Raw genomic sequence first — 22,402 nt, 5'->3', positions numbered from 1 at the left:
GATAAGGCTGCAGTCATCAGTGAGGTGGAAAAGGGCAGGAAAAATATTGACATCACCGAAGAATTCGGCATTGCGTGCGGCTCGCTGTCCACAATTCTGCGCTGATCCAGCGGTGCCGGAAGAAGGTTCGCCTGTAGGCGCACTTGATGACAGTACTGGTGACAACGCAGTGCCGCCGTCACTGACCAGTGCATGCGGCGAACTTTGTGCCGTGGCAAACGAGATTCCCGATCGAGAGGCATGAAATTACTGCATGGCAGGGCCCGTCAAAGCAAACTTACTGACTTTTGGAAATAAAATGTGTTTTTTGGAAACTACATGTCTTTTCTCCCGCATTCTCGCATCAACGAAATTCCCGCAAGAGCGAAATTTTGTGCTTTCCCCGCCGATTTCGTTATTGCGGGTTTCAACTGTAGTTACACGTTTACTGCCTAACATATTTGAAATGTCTTTTTAAACAGCTCTTCTTAAAGCATACACAAAGCAATGAGTTTAGGACCAAAATTTAAAACGATTTCCAAAAAGGTGGCAACATACCTTAACTGACTACGACTATTACACCGGATGCGTGGGTGCCACGAGGCGCAAGCGAATTTGCAGGAGATCGTAGCTCCACAAACTTTTGTCTCACCATTGCATTATTTTAATTGGCGCTTCGACGACACCTCATACCATGCTCGCGTAATCACAGACGAAGGTTGCGAAGATGTTGGTTTGCGCTGTGTGAAATAAAGGCAGTTATCACCAGAAGTTCGTGAGAATATAGATCCTTAAGGTATGCTGGGTGAATATCAATAGACAATGCGCACTTCTTTGATAGTAGCAGTATACGTATACGAATGCCTACACGTCAAGTGGTACAGCCGGCACAAAATACTTTCGAATGCCGTGATTGCGACAGTTAGCCTGGAATGACGCATGATTTTTGAACCGCTTGGTGTGGTAAATATTATTTTATATTCGCAGTTGTCATCACGCCTGGTGCTAATTTTAGGAACGTAAGCGTTCAGTAAAGTACAGCTGTTTATTCATCTCTTCTTTTTTCAAGAATTCTTCAGTAATGTTTACGCACCCAACTGCGTCCTGCAGTCAGGATGTTCCGGCAGGTGACCCCATATCACCAGTACGGCAGCAAAGTCATGCTCCTTAGCTACGCCATATTTACCTCATCATCACTCATTGCAATGCTCTCGAGCATCTTGTGTACTTACATTTCACAAAGAACTTAGATAATGATTCATTTGTTATGGACGTACAGTATGGTTTCCTAAAAATGAAATATCTCTTCCCTCACACCCTGTGGAGATGGTTGACCAGCGAAGCTGAAAAACACGCCGCGCTGTTTACCACTGGGTTTATCGCGCGGATATATTAAAGTGTTTCTGAAAAATGTGTGGCGATTTAAGCGCCCCTTTGTACCTAATGAGCTCGAACAGCAGACATCTCGTCCCGAAGTTGCGGCTTGTGAGCTGCTTCATGGCCGTACTCCACTTGGCGAGCCATGCAGTCATAGTGTATAATTCTTTTAAATTCTCCCATTTGAGCAGCAACCGCCTCTTTGCGGCATACGCTGTTTCACATCACTTTAGTGGACCAATGGTAAGTAGCGGCATTTGCCCAATTTCTGTGGCTCATATTTTTTGCTCGCGGACAACTTGTTTACCATTAGTGAAACAGTGGGTGGTAGTTCAACTTGTCCTATTTCTGTGGCACGTACCTGCTCCAGGAGTTTTCTGCCTACGGACATTCGTTTTGCCTCGGCATATACAGCGTAACTGTAAAACGTTTCCTGCAGAGCTCAACTTCTTTCTTTCACACATTCTTGTTTAACTTTGCCTTAGGTTTATTCGCAGCCTGTGTTTTTTTTTACATTGCCAAAGCCTTAGACAATGTGTGTCATCAACTGGTTCTATTCAAGCTCAGTAAACTTAGTGTTGGTGAAACTTCGCCCTTTTTGTATTGCTTTAGCAGTTTCTTTTTAATCAGTCACAATGCGTTGCTTCAAGCAAACATATGTCTCCATGTAACGCCGCAGACTCTGGTGTTTCCCAACGAGCACTTCTATGCCTTCTTTTTCCAATTTACATTAGTGATTTGCCCAATTGCGTTTCTTGTAACATTAGCGTTTTTGCAGGTCGCTGTCTTATTCTCCGCGAAATTTCAGACAATTATGATAGCGTCTTCGAACAAGACGATATTAACGCTATCTCAAAGTGGTGTGACGTGTGGTTAGTACAGCTTAGCGTACGTAATTGCAAATGTATGCAAGTATTTCGCAGCAATATTCCTCCGCCGAATTATTCGTATAATGATATCAGCCGTAAACTCCTATAGATATCTGGGCATCCACGTAACCTCAACACTATCCTCGTCTCGGCAAATCGATAAGGTACATATTAACCGCTTGCTAAGTTATATTCGCCGAAATTGCTCCTCAGCTCCATCAAGTTAATCTTATATTATAGCAGTAATATGGAGGACTGCTCATCTATCTGGGAGCCGCATCATGGATCCCTTAGTATATCAGCTGAACTAGTCCAAAACAATTCAAACTGTATCATTTATACAATTATAGCCACACATCACATGTAATTTCTATGAAAAACTTACCAATTCTAGTGCTCTCACCGGAGTAACTGCTTTCGCCATGCTTTCTTTCATAAATTGTACGTACACATTCCAAACCTGCGCAACAACCTTAATTAATCTCCTGCCGAGATTTCATCACACAGTGATAATTTGACAGACACTAAACAGCCGTTTCGTGGGAAGTATTGAGGTAGCCGTGTCCAGCTAGAACGTCGGGGAGCAGCAAGCCCTTGTGAAAGAAGCCAGGCCGGCGGCGTGAAGGCTTGCTCCAACTCATTTTCTATTTTTTGTGCCAATAAATTACGTTTTCATCATCATCATCATCTTCTTCATGTCATAGCGTCACTTTTCGTACTGACAACTGAATTAAGGAGCTCTCGTCTCTATGGAAAGTATTTAGGTCCCAGTGCGCTAGTAAAGGGATCCCTGACGCTAAATGCATGTTACAAATGCATATTGCGATTTAGTGTTTCGAAGTGCAATGAGCATGCCTCCCAAACGAGCATTTCTCCCCTTCCTGCAAACGATGGAGCCCTCTGGGAAGTTTTCACTGCCATTCGTTGTGTCGTATTACATAGATTAGTTTCATATTCTGCTGTGTGTAATTCAGTTTATGAATGAGGGGCGAAACTAGTTACATTTCTTTTGCTACGACTGCTAATAACAAATAAAATAAGCTTACCCACGTCCGACTGGTTACCTATAAGACGCAAAGTTTTGTTTTAGGTGTTAGGAAACTTCATTGTTGGGAAGGTCAATTTTAGCGTCTAGCATAACATTATGTTGCCTAGTTTTCTTCTTCTAGTAAAGTTCGCACTGCCATCTCTTCTTTTCTGCGAACTAATTTACTTTTTTCGTTCTTACTGAAACTTTCGTGTGGTAATCGTTACTTATACGAACTCACCCTCTTCCGAAAACCGAATCTCTTATTAAAGATGCAAATCCAGAACATAATTGATGTATTCAAAATGATACAAAAGCAAATTACGCATGTTGCTCAGGCAGTCCTTGTATTTTCGCCAATAAACAGCCTCCATTTTCTCTGCTGCGTACCGTGCCCGTTCTGCAGCAGTGGTTTTCTGGCGTTAATTTCGAGAGCCGTGTGCATATCTGCTAAATGATCATTTTAGTGAGTATGATATTTCGCGTGCGTGTATAGGACTGGGCGATCTTTTGAGCAAAAATATTATCTTGGAACAACTTAAAAAGTTATCGACACACAACTCTGTCTCCTTATTCACAATTTCTCTTTTCAACGAAAGCGCTACTAGGAACAGCGAGCTCTTCCACTCTGCCGGTTGTGTTCAATGACAATGTGTGCTTGCATTTGAGCCAGTGTTTTTGTCCAAGAGCTGTTTCTAGCGTCTCCCGAGAAACCTTTGGCAAGGAAAATTTGTAGTAATGTTCTGCTTTATGACAAATAATGTTATATTCACTGAATAGCATCCACCAGTTTTATGTGAAGTTGGCTGTTAGAAGTCAACCTCCACAAATCAATAAAACTGCCCGGCGGCGGTATACGTTGGGTGAACTGGGGTCTCTTTCATTTAATATTGGTTAACTGAAAAAAAGCACACTCACTCACGAAATATTTAGCATACATTCAAAGTATACAGTTTATTTGGCAACAACCATCACAAGGACAACTGCACAACAACGTAACACACATGGCCTTAATGAAGCAAATGGCACCGCAATCGCGCGCGAGATCCTCACACCAGATTGAGAGCAAGGCAAAGAAGAGCTCTGAAGTCGGAGTGATAAGAGCCTATATATATAGCGCAATAAAGAAAATAAAGCATCTGGAGCGGAGCGTGCGGAACAAGTATTTGAGCTTCAAAAAAGGCACCTCTTAAAGTCAGATTCAAGATATCGGTAAGCAAGGGTGTCGTATAAGCATAAGCATGTGACTTACAAATGAAATGCCTTCAACCCGACAGCTCATTCTCATGAACATTTGAGCCGCTTTCGCTATAACATACTCATCGGCGGGACTACGCTATGCAAAGGTTATCGCTCTTTTGGCAGAAAATTTGTTGCTATTTGCTATTCCCCTAATAAAAGTAGCAGCATTCTTAGATCGACCACGGTAACTGGATACCGCCGGCTCCGACTGGCTTCGGTGCAAATGCTGGCACAGGTGCGGAGGCCGACTTAGCGATTTGGACAACGATTGGGTTGGCGTTGAAAATTGCGTCGCCGGTCTGGCCAGGTGCCGTTCCCGGTTCGTTGGTATCCACGGTGGCCCGGTAGCCGTTCAGGTCAGCCACGTACTCGACGCGCCTGAACAGGCCTGCTGCATCCTTGTACCCGTACGAGCCTTTCTTGGCATTGCTGGCGTCGCCCTGCTCTTTGTGGTAGAGCTGCGTTCCGTACTCGTCAACGTTCTCGAAACCGAAGCTGTACGGCTGTGGTGGCTGTGATTGTCCGCATGCACGAGAAAGAGGAAATGGTGAAATTGCTGCGGTAAGCAAGAGAGAAAAATTAAGAGCAAATCTATTGAAAAGAGAAAGCCTAAAAGCAATTTTTAATTCCTGTAACTATGAAGGTACTTGGAAGCGCAAAACACACAAAATACACAAGAAGAACTAGACAAGAGGAGCGCTCCAAGTACCTGTTAGGGTTATTTATCTTTGAGGTGATAAATTGTTCATCAAGAGTCAGTTTGTTGTTTCACGCATGCGTTTCCTTATTGCTGTTGCGTTTTGTTGTACGATAAAACCTGGCCACTTTCTGTGAATAAACATTAGTTTGAAGTGAGCACTCGTCTTGTCTAGTTCTTCTTGTGTATTTTGTGTGTTTTCCGCTTCCGAGTATTTTAATGAATCAGTAAAAACTCGCCCAATTTTCTGTTCTTCTAAATTCAATGACTGCCCCGCCACGGTGGTCTAGTGGTTATGGCGCTCGACTGCTGACCCGAAGGTCGCGGGATCGAATCCCGGCCGCGGCGGCTGCATTTTCGATGGAGGCGAAAATGTTTGAGGCCCGTGTACTTAGAATTAGGTGCACGTTAAAGAACCCCAGGTGGTCGAAATTTCCGGAGCCCTCCACTACGGCGTCTCTCATAATCATACGGTGGTTTTGGGACGTTAAACCCCAGATATTATTATTATTATAAATTCAATGACTGATCCAGAAAGAAACAACGAGAGATAAAGAAAAAGAAATAACTGCCAGCGATTATTCGCTAGAAAAATGAAGTGGAATGAGTCGAAACAAACAGCATCACTGTCACAAACATCGAACATAGTTTTCCTGAAATATGCACCAATTTATTATTTGTACATCATTGGGCGACAGCAAATGCCCTAACACCGACGAAAAGAAGTTGGCCTGTGATAGTCGGAAGTGTTAGCGTGTGCCCTGACATTCTTCTGCTCGGGCCTCTAAAAAATAGTATTTATGGATTCAACTACATCTTGTTCAATGGAGAATGCTATTGGGAAGCTTACCACGAAAATGTTATTACCTCCTTCTAACTAAAAATGATGTAAAAAAACCACATAGCATAGTTCCTTAGCAATGCCAATACATATTGCGACTCAGCCAGTGGTCCGGTAATGCACTACTCTTGTTCCGTCCTATTTCTGTTACGTTCTGCCCGACGTTCACTTTTTCCGTGATCGCCAGCACAAGCATAGGCAGGAATAAGAATCCATTTGTGAATAGGTGTCGTGAAATGCTCGTCCTCTTCACAGAATGTTTTTATTCGAAAACGAATGGCACTGGCTAATCTGCCGCAATTTACTTATCTCTCCTGCTTGCATCAATCAATGAACGCACACAAATGACGAGTGTTCTAATTGACTCGAGGTCGTATAGTTGAATAGTAACGCCGGAGAATGAGAGTTCCGCTTGCGTCTTCACGGTTGACTTTCTATTGCGTATCGTGTGGTGGTGACAACTATCCTGTTCACATGGAACAAAATGTTACCAAAGTTATCCTGAGCAAAAAAGAGCTCGGAGGGCGATGTGCCCACGTGCAGAGGCAGCTCGGCGGCCTTATGCTATGATTTAAAATATTAGTTAGATGCAGATATAGTCATCCTCGCCAGCAGCTACGAGTAGCCGCGGCCAAAATGATAAGCAGGTATGCAGTTTCTATTCTGTTCGGAAAGGGGTGTTGTTCGGCTATTTAGTGAGGGTTTAGTTTTGGTGAGCGTATTAATACGCTGTTCAAGGAATATACGACATTTGAATGTGAATTTTCAAGACTTCGTGACAGCGTGTGACACGCAGGATATTCTAGATCAGGACAAAATATTTCACCAATAGGGAAATATTGGTGTGGAACATGCAGTAACACAAATATAGTATGCTATTGTATTCTAGCTAATCGTACACGTTCGGTTATGATACCATGGGGGGCGTTGAAGCATCTTTTACTGCCTGACGCAATGGTCTAGAAGTTTCCGCCCCATCATGAAGCGCTAGTCGCAAATACCTACGAGGAACAAAACAGAATATTTCGATGTTATGAGGTCTCAGAAACAATACTTACGTCTACAGGATCTTGCGCGCAGGCGCATACAATGAGGGAGAAGGCTAGAAGCTGCAATTAATAAAACAATGAACAGACTTAGCGTATAGTGCCCATACTAAGGAAAAAGCAGTACTTCTATTAGGAATTCAGCAAACGCAAAGGATAGATGGGTTGAACAGCATCGCGGAGTTTACATTGTATAAAGTATACACAAGCGAATTCGCTTCATTGCTGAACTTTCTACTTTTCACACACTGTAGAAATTTTCGCTTCGTATTATCTTTGTCTGTCGTCGTTCATCGCATGTCAAAATGGCCGATAATAAGACAGCTGCGCATTGACTGTGACAAGTCTGATAACACCCTAATTATGAGTTCATATGGCTATGTGAAGGCCTTCCAGTCGCCGTACTTCAATATATCTGCGCATTACACAGGATGCGAAAAGTCACTGCTTTCAGGCGCACGGTGCAACTGCGCTCACCTTGACGAAAAGTGCGGCGGCGGGGAAGGACTGCGTTGCGGCGGACATTTCTGCAGCGTGGTCGTCAGTTTCTCTTCCGGCCTACCTCAACTCCGTGCACTGCGATGCAATGTGTGTGTGCTTGTGTGCCTCTGCAGTTTTGTGGCCGACGCTTTTATACGGCAGTGGCTTCTTATGGCGCGCCATGTACTTTTGTCGGCGTCGTCCCACTTTGAGAGAAGAGCGCGGCGCTTTAGTTTCTTTTCGTCCCATTGCCATTCTTTTTTTCCACTTTCCGGCGAGGTGAAAGCTTTGATTTTCATTTCTGTTTCCTTCGTCTCGCGAGAGCCGCTGCCGCTCCCTTCTCCCTCCGGAAATTCTGTCTGTTTCTCCTGTAGCTTTTCAATTTGCATTCTTCCGCGTGGAAAGCGAGAACGCCCAAGGAGCACAATGCCGAGATGCGCTCCAGAATGAAGAGTAACACTTCGACTGAGAAAAAAGAGATGTGGGTTTGCGTCGCCTATTCTTCTCCTCGTCGTCATCGCCGCGACAGTCAGAGGTCGTGTGACGGCAGCACTGCGCTATGCGACGCCTAGTGTGCCCGAATGGCGCGCTCCAGAAATGCATACATTGCTTTTCGCGCCACAAATATGAGTATCAAGCGCTCACCTGTAGAGGGAAAGCCCGTTGCTTTTAGTGTTTAATATCGAAAGAAGCCGTCAAACGTACGAGGTTTTTGCTAAAGCGTTCTGTAGCCTTAGTAGTAAATACAGTCATGCGAGCTGTTGCCGAATGTTCCTTTCCTGGTTGTTGATATCGGGAGCTATAGCAGAGACATTAACTTAAAAGGTAACATAACTTCTCGTAAAAAAACAATTTGATTTCACTGCACTGATTCATTCTACACACGCGCAACAGCTCGTAGCTGAGTACATAGGAAACTGCCAAGGTATGGCAGTTTGACAAAAGCTCCCGTTGCCCCTAAGGCACAATTAGCGGTGGAATGAAAAACAGGTAAGAAAAACACAAGGACATTGCAACGAGGTATTCAGCTTATGCAGAAACAGCACTGAGATAGAAAGCAAATAATATCGCCAAAAGTACGCTCTAAAACAACAATTCGCTACAATACATTCTTACGGTTTTAAAAGAAATGTTATTCATAGGTAAATGATCTAAGTTTTGACTATTTCGAGTGCAAGTTAGAGTGCTTGCATTCCACAATTTCAACATGCCCGTGGCACATGCCCAGATTTTAAGGTGCCGTGATGTCTAGTAAACAGCGTTTCTCACTATGTTGGCAATGTCGATTAAAAACGTAAATTTGTGCTGAATATGTGATATGTATATATATATATATATATATATATATATATATATATATATATATATATATATATATATATATATATATATATATATACAGAGAATGCGCACAGGACAAAGCAGATATACTTTCCAACATTTCATCTTATTTCCTATTTATTGAACGACAACATTTTCGCAAACATAAATTTAATTAGCGCATGTGAAAGCCTAGCCTGAAGCTAGTTGTGACTCACTGATATATATATATATATATATATATATATATATATATATATATATATATATATATATATATATGAAAAAAAGAGCAGTACAAAGCAATCAAACAAACAGCGCACCATTACAAGCTTATACCGCTTCAAAACCATATTAACACAATTTTTGCACTATAACTTTATCGTATTAAATGTTTATTTCGTTTATGCAAGTACATTTCACAACACCAGTAAATATATTCTTACAGTTGCACAAGCAAGTTCATGCATGGATTGACAGAATGTGTTGAACGCATTGTCAGTTACTCGTTGTGGCGCTTAATCTTGAGTAAAAGCGTACATAACGTTCCTCCAAATTTTTTTCCGATGAATTAAAAACGATATCTCTGGTTATCTTGACGAAGGTTCGGTGCTGTGAGCCTAGGGCGCATATCAGAGCTGTGTCCTCAGCTCGTATAAATATTTACATGTTGTGTCTCGCAGAGGTGACAAGCATTTCTTTGAGAACTGAAGCTTGGGGTGCAGCTATAGTATTGGAAATCTAGGACTGCGTATAAGTTCTTAGATGGTGCATAAAAAATTCGAGGTACATTCCATGAAAGTCATAGTATTCAGCTTGGAAGCGTAGCGCTAGTGGACACGGAGTATAGGAAGACACACAGATACACAGACGGAAGCGCTCTAGCAACTGGTTTTTAATTGAAAATCTGCCCTACATATATAAATCGCTTTTATGGCCACGCGACAATGTCAGCGCACTGACGAATTCATTGAAGTCTTCCTCTAGTCCTTGTCCACTAGCGCTACGCTTCCAAGTATTAATTTCCCACTAGGCCAAGAAAGACTACTCATAATATTCACGCTTGAGTAGACATATAATGTTCCCAGCATCAAGGGCTTTTTGTGTCGAAGCATCTACATATTTTTCTATGGATATTTAAGCGAAAACTAATAGGGTTGAAGACAAGACGGCTGTGCTGATCCTCTTACGCTTTCTAATCACACGCTGAGAAGGTGCCATATTATCTGGGCATTCTAGGGAAGACCTAACTTTCAGCTGATGCAAGACAGAGTTAACTGGAGATCACTTCGTCCTGTCCTGGACCGAAACACAGTCCGAGGATGGTAATGATGGTGATACATTTATCGAACATATTACTTATGGCACATATGATTTAGTTAGGCTTTTAATATTGCGGGATGATCTTACCTCGAGCCCTGTAAATGTGGAATATGTTGGCTTATTTATGATGGCTGTGACGCGTAGATGTATAAATGGTAGGTTAAATATTTTTGTAAATGTACACAAATAATATGGATACACTCCTTAAGGACTGGGAAGGTATTTCGTCACAACCGACTAAAAATTCCAGTAGCAAAGCACGAAGTATATTTATTTATTTATTAAATGTGAAGAATTTCTTTGCAAACCTTTGACACTTTGAGCGTTTCTATCTATCTATCTATCTATCTATCTATCTATCTATCTATCTATCTATCTATCTATCTATCTATCTATCTATCTATCTATCTATCTATCTATCTATCTATCTATCTATCTATCTATCTATCTATCTATCTATCTATCTATCTATCTATCTATCTATCTATCTATCTATCTATCTATATAGCCGCCTACGTCTGGGTGCTCTCATGATCGCCTCGTTAACTTGATGTAGACCAAAATTGGTATGGGAGGGTAAGGGCATTTGGCGAATATGACTGTTGGGTCATGACATCAATAACGTCAAATTCCTGTCGCGTACGTCGTAAGACACTCTCCTCCAGACCAGTGTGGCACATACCCGTTTACCGGCCGCGGTGCACGGGTATGCGCCACAGGTGTTTGACAGTTTATATCTACACAGGAACGGCGAGAGCAGACATTGTTAATGAGAACTACAGACAATAATGCCAAGGAATGTATAGGGGGTGTCATCCGTAGCAATTAGGATATAAGTGTGAAGAAAGTAAAGTGGACAAAGATACCTTGCCGCCGGCAGGGACCGAACCTGCGGCCTTCGAATAGCGCGTCCGATGCTCTACCACTGAGCTACGGCGGCGGTCATCCTCTCGTCCACTTTACGGGGTATATATGTGCATTTAAACCTAGGAGTGTTAGTCAGCGCCAATCGCAGCCATGCCGACGAGTGTGGAACACTCGCCTGTCCCTGCCGGCGGCAAGTTATCTTTTCGTCCACTTTACTTTCTTCACACTTATATCATAATTGCTAGAGATAACACCCCCTATGGTTGTCTTGGTATTATTGTCTGTTAGTCCTCATTAATATTGTCTCCAGCAAACGAAAACGAGCCCTCAAAAGTTATCTTAGGAACCGACATTGGTAATTTAAAAGAGAGAGCGTTAAGAAAAACCGACATCGGCAGCTTTCGAACCAAGAATGGAAAGGATGAGAATTAGGGTCCCAGTAGGAATCGAACCCGAGTATTCCGCATGGCAATCAGGTATTCTAACACAGAGCCATGCCAGGTATATAAACTTGTTCGGAAATACATCCCTTAATGACGGTGCAACGTCAATTGTGTTTTTGGTGCTGGCTATCTATTTTTACAAGAAAGGAATGAACACTACATATGTACTCCTTCAATACAGGCGTCATATCAGATTAACGTCTGTGGTTCCAGTGTTGACTCCGCTTTCATAGCAGTCTAATAAACAATACATTTCTATGGCGATGATTCAGCAACCTATATTGAAGCATTGTTCGACCCCGATGGAGTGCATTAACGAAAGTAACGTGTGATATTCGCATGATTGCACCATAAAGTGCACCTAGTTTTGATAATACTGACGTATGTACTCTAACGTGAGGGCCAACGTTACGTGGCACCATAACTTATCCTTTAAACGCCAGTGCTGTCGACGTGCTTGGTAAGCCCACGATGTGCACTACACTTACAAAACTACAAAGCTACTACACTTACAAAAACACGTCGATCCACCTCGAAACGCTTGGCTCAAAGCCATAATGTACAGCATAGAAGTACTCGCTGACTGCTTCGCATGAAACCGATTCCCATGACGCGTGGGATCTGACGGATTATTTATTTATTTATTTATTTATTTATTTATTTATTTATTTATTTATTTATTTATTTATTTATTTATTTGCTGCGCCCTGGGAGCAGAGAAAGGCGTTACAGAGAAGGATAGGCACTATTACCAAAAATATAGTAAAAAGACAATATGAAAGTACAATTAAAACGAGCGTAGATGTTCACACAATAATTAGTTACAGAAGCTCAAGATATGATCTGTGAGTGTACTTTTAAAACATGACGCATCATTAATGCAGGGGATGAACGGGGGCCTTCCACTAGCTGTTATATCGATAAATTTAAAGGTACTGCTGCTGCACGGACGCAACGTATCGCCTTTGTAGTGACTGAAATGCTTCCCCACAATACACAACATGCTGGTCCGAGAAGCAGCAGTTTGACAGTCGGATCGGACCGCCCGGCGGAATTTCGAGGACGGACCCCAGACCAGCCGAAGAAGAAAAAAAAGACAGTCTAAAGCAAGGGTGCTTAGGCACCGCGCGTTTGGTCTGGAGCGGGCAAAACAAGGAAATGCCACACCCTAGGCCGGTGTCGGATGACCGCAGGGCCAAGTGCGGCAGTTGGAGGAGAGCCACGCTGAAGCTCGGATCGGGAGGGCGCTAATATGCCCGCAGGGACGAAGCGGCCCGCAAACTTGCTCGAGGCCAAGCGTCGCCGCCACCAACTCCGCCGGTCACAGCCGTCGTCGCCATTAATAAGGAATATTCATAACGCTTGGCGCTCCGGCAACACTGGGTGCGTCCGCCATTTGTGAGAACCATAGCCGCACTGTCTGCTAGCGTCTCCATAGGGAGAGGTTACAGAGAGGCTCAGCCGCTGTCCTTGGCGCAGCTTTCGGGCCAAAAGAATGCGGCCGTTGCTTTCGTCATCCAGCGCCGAACAGTCAGCGGACCTTACTCTGCTGCCCCAAATCGACGATAACTCAATGTTGGAGCCCTGCGCGCTTAAAAGCTCATCCGGACGGCAGCTGCAAGAGGCGGACCGCTTCGCTACCCCAAACTGCCATTCTCTAGAGGCGTGCGCTTCCGATCTGAGGTAGGCGTTCAAAAAGTGTTTGTCGCAGAGATGTCACTGGCAAACTTCTAAAATAACCTTGCACTGCAATACATCTTCAATGTATTTCCCACTGCGATTTTATACACGCGTCATGAACAATCGTGAGATATCGACACCACGTTGTTTCTGCGCGACCTGTGCAACGCTGTGCTGCTTTCCTCGGCTTATTTCTTTAGTCACAGCTATCTCTACGCCCTTCGCAATAGCGTGTGTCGTAGTTTCTTTTCGAAATATACAATGCATGGACATGTAGCATGAGCGGTGCAACGCAAACCAAACAAAAATACTGATCGCGCGTTTCAACTGTACACAAAAAGACACCGGCCCGAGTAATGCGCTTTACCGGCACACTGGTTGTTCATAATGTCTTGTGGTTGCAATTTATCGCGCGGATTTAGTATTGTCGCCGTTCAGGTTTTCTTGAATGCTATACGTGTGCGTTCATTGACATGTCTTTTGAAAATATTGCGCTCCCTGCTTTCGCATGCCACAGAGGCGTGCACGCACACGAACAGCATACGAGGGCCCGCATACGAGCAGTATACGAGGGCCCTCAATCAGCGGAAAAGATCGAGTGAGATAATCAACCCAGAGCCATCTATAGGCGATGTGCAAAGCGCCGACGACGCCATCTGCCGCCACGGCTCGGAAGCGCTGACGGGTCCGGGCGATCAGTGTTCGCGCAAGCGTCTACGCGAGTGCCCAGATAGATGTGTTTTCATCGTGATTTAACGACTCTGTTGGGCCTCAGCGATGTCGAAAAATAACTGCTGCCTTGTCGGCTGCTCAAACACACCGAAAAAATCGCCGGGAACGCACTTCTACAAGTTTCCAGTGCTATTTCATGAGCGAGAGTGACGGCGGTGGTTGATTGCGGCTGTACGACGTAGAAGGTAAGCAATCGCGCTTTGTTTACGGTAGTGTTAGACCGATTACCCTGTTTTTATTTCTCCATTTATGTCGCTACGTCTTCAGCGAACGCTACTACGTTTACATTTGGTCGCCTCGCCTGCATTGTAGACGCTACAATGCACATGAGGTTGTTATCACTGATAAGACGCAATGCCTAGGCTCTCTTGAAAAACGAATGGCGCGAAGCGCTATGCCAGAGAATGTGGGGTGGGTGACGGCTCCTTTACAAAAGCGCCGTGGAATCACACGTGTGCTGCACGAAATGGCCTGCATTCTACCTAATGATGGCACTGGAATGCGATCACCGGTGCAGAATGTTCGCTGTGCGCTCGCCTCAACTGTATGCATATTGGCTGTAAAACATGGCACCTGTGCGCACTGAAGGCTTTTGACAGGACATTCAACCAATTCAACCTCCTTTTGAATGCCTCGTAACATGACTTCATGCTAATAAAAAACACCCTTGATGTATCCCACTAATGCTCATTCGCTTTACACAAGCTGTGTTATGAGTGGGGCCATAGGCGTGCGCACGGGGGGTGGGGGCTTTCCTATTTGCCCAAGAGGGGGGGGGGGCGCAAAATCTGGCCCTTGCATTAACTTAGTGGGGCCTGGGGGCGCTGAGATGATCCTTTGGCCCCCTTTGATGGGGAACCCTGCGCACGCCAGAGTGGAGCCGATGGAACTGACGTGTTTTCTTTTCTTTATTCTTACTGATGGTGCTAGCTACTGGTTGCTGTTTTCTTTAGCATGTAATCGGTGAGCATATGTTGGTGTTGCTTCATTGTAGTTTTATCACACCTGAAAAAAATTTTGCATGCCCAATGCGTGGGGTCGATCCTGAAAGTATCGTGCGTCTTTTTTTTTTTTATTCTTGCTAGTGGTGCTAGCTACTGGTTGCTTTTTTGTGTGTGTGTGAAATTGCATGGCCTTCAGTAAAGCACTTGGTTTGCAAGCAATATATATGACCACTTTTAGCATTTCCTTTCAAACTGTGAATATTGCAAATATGTATTATTTTAATTAATTCCTTGCTTCTTCCACTTTTCTGTAGCCTTATGAACGTTTCAGAGAGGATGTGTCTGGCGAGGCTACGACGCCACTCCTCCCGAACGTGCAGACCAGCAACGGCGAGCCGCACGCAGCGGTGGCGGAGTCTGCGCGCGCGCCGGCGCCAGTGTGTCTGGCGCGGCTAAGACGCCACTCCTCCTGAATGCGCACGCCAGAAGAAGCCTCATCCATCAGAGAAACTGACATTTTGTGCCAGAACTGTTTCAACCGCTTCAAGCAGATCGCCGTAGAATCTTTGGATGCATCCCATTCTAACGAAAATTTGTTCCCGAACAAATTGCTGTTGAAGAGCTCAACGTATTCGTGAAGACAACAAAAAAATTTTTTTTCAGCGAAATTACAGGGGATTGACGGACATGCACCGACGTTCTTCTTTGAGCACACCCAGCAAATACGTAGCCAAGCTGCTATGACAAGCTAGGGGACCACCAGCTCCGCAGTGACTCAGTCCCGCGCCACTAGCGCAAGCTGCTGAGATATTTTTTCACAAGTTTATCGTGCTAGTTTCAATGTTTTACCAACGCTGACCCTTTGCGTGGCCGCACCCGTGAAATCCATGCGCCGGTGCGACAGCGCTCCCTCAAAATCTAGTATATAAACACATGGCACGTAAACGAAGCTACTGTGTCGATAAAAAACGTTGGTTCATGCGTCAACGCATGCAGGCATTAGTGATCGGGACGTTATAAAGAAAGCGGTGTACTTACGATGAGCTCCACTTCGTAGGGAAGCTTGTTGACGCTTGTCTGTGGCAAACACTTGGCGCGTATGGTGACATTGTCGTCCCACACAGCTGTGACATCGGACACATGTCCACTATTCGCAATGCCCATAGACTGTCGCGCAGCCAAGCGGAATTCAGGAGCGTCCTCTCGAGGAGGGTTAGTAGACGACAAAATGGCAGCATTACGTAGTCGCTCCCTTGTTCGGCTGTGCTAGCCTCAGTGTTAACGCGTTGGCAAGAAACGAACACTAGGACTTTGCATGTTCCCTGCATCAGTGAACAAACTGGGCCCTCCCACGAACACGAGAAATCTGGTTCGTCCTTGCGAGACGCGAAGTTTTCGTGAAAATATGTGGCAACTCGCGCTTTCAATGCTAGCCCACAGCGTACACATACTATCAGCTTCGCGAGGCTTTCTGTAGCCACGTAGGTTAGCTAAATGTTATCGTCTGACATTTTCAGTCGAAGCTCACCCTGCTTTACTTGCACATAGCATTCGTCAGTGTTTCTTGTAGTGCATGAATCCCATAACATTGTACGTACGGAGGTCGCGCGGGCTCGCGATGTGCTCTTCAATAACTTCTCAAGTCGGTGATACAATAAAATAGGGTCTCTATGTTTTGTCAGGAAAGCGCTGTTATGAATCGTGCGAGCGACGTTTCAATCATTCGAAGACGCGTCTGCTCCGCGCCTTTCGTGGAGCGAACGCTTTCAACGCCGTCCTTCACCAGTGTGTTGGTTTCATAACCAGCGCTGCGCCGCTTGTTTTTTGTACGTTTGTTGATAGGTGGCATCACACTGCAAGAGATTTGCTTGTTGACCGGATTGAGAGCAAAATAAGTTCTTCGCGCGTCCGCGCTTAAACGTCTCTCTACTTGTAAACATGGTGACGCGGAGTGGTCGAAGTCGTTCGGCGGAGGATATTCTTCAGATTGCTTTCAGCAATGATGTCGAAAGAAACCATCTTGACGACGAGGACTTTTCACTGGACGTAGAAGGCTGTGAAAGCACCGAGAGTGACAGCGACGATGAACGATCAGCTGCTAACTCATGAGGGGCGAGTTGCACTTCACGTCCTCTCGTGCGGTAATGTTCTTTCACGCTCGTAAGTCACTTTGATTGTATTTAATGTATAATATCCTTGAGCGCGTTCAAAATAAAGGCATAGTTCTTCGTGTGCATTGCATGTAGCACAATTATTGTAGATATTATGGAGCGCCGCTTGCCGCCAACACACTCGAGCTCGACCAGCGAAGCGAAATGGTTAGAGTGATGGGACGTGCAGTCACGGCCACAATCCCCGCCTCTCGGCTAAGTTCTCTTGTACTTCACCGGCAGCTTCCGAACGGCATTGTTATTACACGAATGTTTTGCATCGTCGAATTATTCGACATTGCGAAAAGCATACGTGTGCATTCTTTTCAATATTCATGTTTCGATCGTGCTGATCGAACCTGCAACATGCGAGTGAAGTGAGTTGCAGACGACTAGAGTCTCAGCATGGCTGTGACACAAGTGCTACTGAATGGGATGTTGAATGCTTGTGTTCCGTTGAAGACGTAACTCCGCGTTCCTGACTGCGCAAGTAATGACGACGGCGTAATATGTTTGCAAACCATCACCACGTTAAACGTGCGGTCCCGTGCAGCAGCGATGGCACTACTCACTGGCGGCCTACTACTGCGGCAAATCCGTAAGTCAGGCTCGGTACGTACTACCTCGGAGTGCCGGTCGGCTCGTACGTCAATTTTAGTTCATGCAGTTTTATGTAGCACGCACAGGATTTCGCGCAGCATCGTTGATGCACGGGAACTGAGTGGAAATATAACCTTTCACACCGCAGCAAATAATTAGGTGGCGAGTACTTAGCACTTTCCATGGTTTGGGAAAGTATTTTGGTCTCATATCCAATTCAGTGCAGCTCATGACTTCATCCGGTGAAAGTGGCACGGGCCGTACGTCCGCACGTCCTATCTGTTCCTATGCTAACAAACGGGTTGACCCTCCTCCTGGCGCCATATGGAAAAGCACGGCGCGCCACCTATAGTTCGTGGGCATTGCGAATTATAAAGCGCGGCTCCTTTGCGCACACTATCCCCGCAAAAGTAATTATTGGGGACGCGCACAAGCGGCAAATCGCACGCGCGCACTTCCATCAAGCTTGAAGTGAAAGGAGGCGTCTGCTACGCGACCCGTCAGCGGTTCCAACAGCCGCCGCTACGCGGCTTTCAGTGGCGCCCCTATAGGCGCTGCGCATCGCGAATACCCTTCGGGAGAGTCTGGCAATTCTTTCATCTCGCCGCTCTCCGCGCCCCGCCCCAGCGCCGCCGTCTTCTCGTGACGTAAACCCTCTCTCCTAGCCGGCGGCGGCGGGCGGCAGCGCGGCGCGGAGTCTGGCAGAGCCGCGACGGCGAGGCGCCGGCGCGCCGCATTCACACGATTTCTGAGGAGAGCGCGTAGGTTGCGAAGCTCTTGTACGAAGCCGTCTATGGTCTCGGGCGCGTATTTATGCGTCAGTTTGTTGCATGCGATCGTATGTTATACGGTTGGCTGCTCAAACAGCAGCGCGCAGGGTTTCTACTTTTTTAGGATTCCCAAGGAAAAGAAGCGACGACGCCGTTGGATTGAAAACATCAGACGCAGCAAATTGACCCCAACCGAGTGCTCCGTGTTATGCGAGTGACGTACTTCAGTATTAAAGACGATAGTCTTTCTTGGGGAACTTAAACGCAGAAATTTTGGTCTGTCTTTCTGTCTGTCTGTCTGTCTTTCTGTTTGTCGGCACGTCCCTCGATTCAGCCACTCGGCCAAAGTTGAACCACTTGCCCAAGGGCCAGCCGTCTTGAACTGGTACGGCTGTTCATACTTGTGAACGTTGTCGATCAAAAAGTAAATATCATGCATATCTGAGGTACAACATCACTAGGTAAGTATTAGGTGGCGTGTTCCTTTAATAGAAAATGCATACATACGTAATTTTAAGGACCCTAGTTTCTTAAGCTGCGCTGAAAATGCATAAGAATGGAAGCTTGAGCGAGTTGGTATGCGTTCATCTTTGTTGAAACAGCGCTCACTAGACGACGACGAAGTAAAAGAAGGCACAGGACAGGCGCTGCCTGTCGTGTGCGTTCTTTTACTTCGTCGTCGTCTAGTGAGCGCTGTTTCAACAAAGCTGAAAATGCGACTGCGCTGAAATTTGCCTTCCTCCGTGCCCTTCGCACGAGCTCATTGTTGTGTTTCGGTTTCGGTTCTGTCTTGCACTGTACGAATGCCATGGGTTGGTGTTGAAAAACTTTAGTTTTGAGACGGCCAAGAAGGTGAAAAAAAATATTTAAAAAATGAAAAAGCAGCGTTGTGGGGGCCTTCAGGCTGCCGGTTGTGGGCGCCGCTCTGGCGTTCCTGTTTTACCCAGGCAACGTGTAAATAAAAGAGTGTGTGGAGAGTACTCAGAATAACAGAGAGCTGAGCTAGTTGGTAAGTATTCATTCTAAAAAAAAAAAAAGACAGGGCGTGCAAACAAGGACACAAGAAAGAAGTCAGGACACCACAAACGCCGACTAACAACTGAAGAGACGCACAACGGCTGAAAAGGAAAGAAGGCACGAAAACTTATCTGCGCATGCCCATGCAATAGGTGAACCAACAATCCGGCACGCGTGGCGGTCTACGTTGAAGATAACTGTTAAGGCATTTGATTTCATCTTTATGCAAGTTAATCGACGGTTGGCTCACGCATGCGCTACCACTATTCTCGATATGCCATGCTTCAATCATCAGGCGCGTTTCTTCATTTCTATGACGGTACAACACTGCGCATTCATCGAATTTTGGCGTGCACTTGCAATCTCGACAATGTAAAGATAGATTAGAAGGTGAGCCTCCTGTTAGCGATCTCTTATGTTCCAATAATCTCTGGTTAATGCATCGGCCCGTTTGTCCTACGTAGAAGCGACCGCAGCTGAAAGGGACCTTATACACCACACTCGTACGGCAATCAGTGAATTTGTTGGTGTGTTTTACGAAACAAATATCGGTCCGCTTCTTATCTTTTACTCGCTCATTCTTCCTCTGCACAGCGGCACAAATCTTACCTAGCTTATTGGCAGCCGTGAAAACAACATTAACGCCGTATCTACTTCCTACTTTCTTTAGCCTGTGAGACACGCAATGAATGTACGGTATACCTACGACACGTTTCTTCCTGTCGTTTTCTGCAACCATGCTCGGACTTAACACAATAGACTTCTTTAAACGTTCAGCGACCCTGGCCACTGCATCACGAGGATACCCTACATCTAAAAGACGTGTAACCTGTGCGTTAAAGCTATCACTCATTTTGTGCTCACACGACTTGGTGAGGACTGATTTAAGGCAAGACATGGCGATACCGTTTTTTTACAACCTTCGAGTGCTTAGACGAAAAATTTAAGAGTGGTTTCGAAGATCTAGGAGAATACTGCCAGCACACGTGGTTCTTCTGGAACGTTAAGGAAATGTCTAGAAATTGTATTCCATTATTCTGAGGCACCTCTTTAGTAAAGCTCAGCCCACCTCCATTAATTTCAAATTTTTCGCTCACGGAAGTTACCACCTTTTCAAAGTCCTCACCACTACAAAAGATCAAGTAATCGTCCACATAACGAAAAACCTTAATAACTGAATTACCTAAGGCGCCTTCCAAAATATTGTCAATCTTGCTAAGGTATAAATCACTAAGGACCGGAGCAACCTTAGAACCAATACATATCCCTGATTTCTGCACATAAACGCCTTCCTTCCAACCTACAAGCGTCGACTTTAAATACATGGAAAGGATTTCTAGAAATGCCCCAGTAGAAACACCACATTTATCGGTGAAAACCGTCTGGTGCGCTTGTTCGTTAATACATTCGTTAACACAATTTAACAACTCCTTATGTGGCAAAGAATAATACAGGTCTTCAATATCCATACTAAAAGCTTTACAACAGCCGGGGTTCTCCTCTGAGAGGAACTGAACTAGCGCCTGAGAATTACGCATACGAAAAGGGTCTGAAAAACTCAAAGAGGTTAAGCAGTTCTGCAAATAACTAGATACAGCGACTTGCCAGGTGCCTTGCTCTGAAACGTTTTTTTTTAGAATGGAGAGTGCTCGTTGAGTGCGGACATTTCTCTGCTTCAGCGCTTCGCGCCAAACCGCGTTTTCGGGCTGGCTGGCGTCCCCGCCGGTCGCGTTGGTCACCGCCGGTCTTCGCCTGCTGCTGCGCCGGGACTACCAGCACGCAACACAGCACTCATGTTTCCCGACGTATTGCCAGATGGCGTGCCAGTTGGCGTCCGTATCTCACACAGCGCCTCTTCTATCGTCTTTACACGACATTTGCAGCGAAGCACGCAGATACGCGCCCAATTTTTTGCTTGAATATTGCTGGTATTGACAGCAGCGTACCATTAACACATGCTTATAATTCGTTGTGCAATGGGGCCCTTCCAGGCGCACAAATTTTAAAAATCATTTTGTCACGTTGAAAAAAGCAGTTTTATGGTTCGCGTTTTGAATGCTTGGGCAGATTGAAATTTTGCAGCGATCACGCTATAAGTGTTAAGCATGATGTGTTGCGTTTACGTAATTTATCGCGCGTTCTGAGCACGAGCTTGGGATGTTACCGTGATGTTGTGAACGGAAGATTTATTTCGATACGCAGGTTGAGGCCGCCGCGCGTCAGCTGTGGCGGTTATCTGGCCCGTTATGTGATCTGCGCTTTTGTGACTCTCAGGCTATGGTGTCATTTACTGCTGTGTTGCCGCTTTTGTACATGCTACCAGGTTCACGCTTGATTCGCGCATGTAAATTAATGCGCGCCTCTGTGCTAGCGAATGTGCCTTGCGCCTTTTAGTCATGCACATATAGTGCATGATATCTGTGCTAATATAGAAAGCTGTTCTGCTATACCAGGGGGCCTCATGTGCTCGATGAAATTTTTTTATTAAGAAGTATAGGGCGTGGAGAAGTTGAGCAGAAAAATGATTTTCTAAAGTAAACCGACAGGATGTCCGCTATCACAGACTAGAAGAACGAAGTATTGTTTTCATTAAACACTCGCCTTCCAGGGGCCTTGCACCTGCTCTGGTGAAAGCCTTAGATGCCTCAGCAAACGCAAAAATTGACCGCCGGTGTCCGCGGCGTCTGGCGTCGACGGCGTCAACACGCGGGATGTGAAAAATCACGTAATGACGCTACCATACGACCAATGCTTGTGACGTCATGATGACGTCGAATAACGTGACTTTGCGCGCGCGATGACGTCATCACATGATTGCAGCGCCTCGAAGATCGGAGGCGTTAAATCTTTCTGCACGTCCCCAGGTCTTGCATTGCCTCCGTGATTGGTAGGCCGATCACAGAGGCTATGCAAAGCGCCGATATGCGATGAAGTTATCATATGACGTAGCGTAATCTGGCGTCAACATGACTTCATTGTCATGTAACAAATTTTAGCT

General features: G+C 45.3%; 1 protein-coding gene and 1 non-coding gene across 2 annotated transcripts; both read right to left on the bottom strand.

Moving 5' to 3' along the window:
- Positions 1 to 4,580: 4,580 nt before the first annotated feature.
- LOC125757940 (cuticle protein 10.9-like) lies at positions 4,581 to 7,673 on the bottom strand. The gene is made up of 3 exons (XM_049414339.1): positions 7,556 to 7,673; positions 7,091 to 7,141; positions 4,581 to 5,006 (listed from the first exon to the last, which is right to left on the bottom strand). The coding sequence occupies exons 1-3, from the start codon at positions 7,601 to 7,603 to the stop codon at positions 4,665 to 4,667; spliced, it is 441 nt and encodes a 146-aa protein (XP_049270296.1). The 5' UTR covers positions 7,604 to 7,673; the 3' UTR covers positions 4,581 to 4,664.
- Positions 7,674 to 11,069: 3,396 nt separating this feature from the next.
- Trnaa-cgc (transfer RNA alanine (anticodon CGC)) lies at positions 11,070 to 11,141 on the bottom strand. The gene has a single exon. It is a non-coding gene; the product is annotated as a tRNA-Ala (tRNA).
- Positions 11,142 to 22,402: the final 11,261 nt, after the last annotated feature.

This window comes from Rhipicephalus sanguineus, chromosome 3 (assembly GCF_013339695.2).
Source record: "Rhipicephalus sanguineus isolate Rsan-2018 chromosome 3, BIME_Rsan_1.4, whole genome shotgun sequence".
NCBI lineage: Eukaryota > Metazoa > Arthropoda > Arachnida > Ixodida > Ixodidae > Rhipicephalus > Rhipicephalus sanguineus.
The sequence above is the reverse complement of the archived record's forward strand: the minus strand, read 5'-3'. Positions and strand labels throughout refer to the sequence as shown.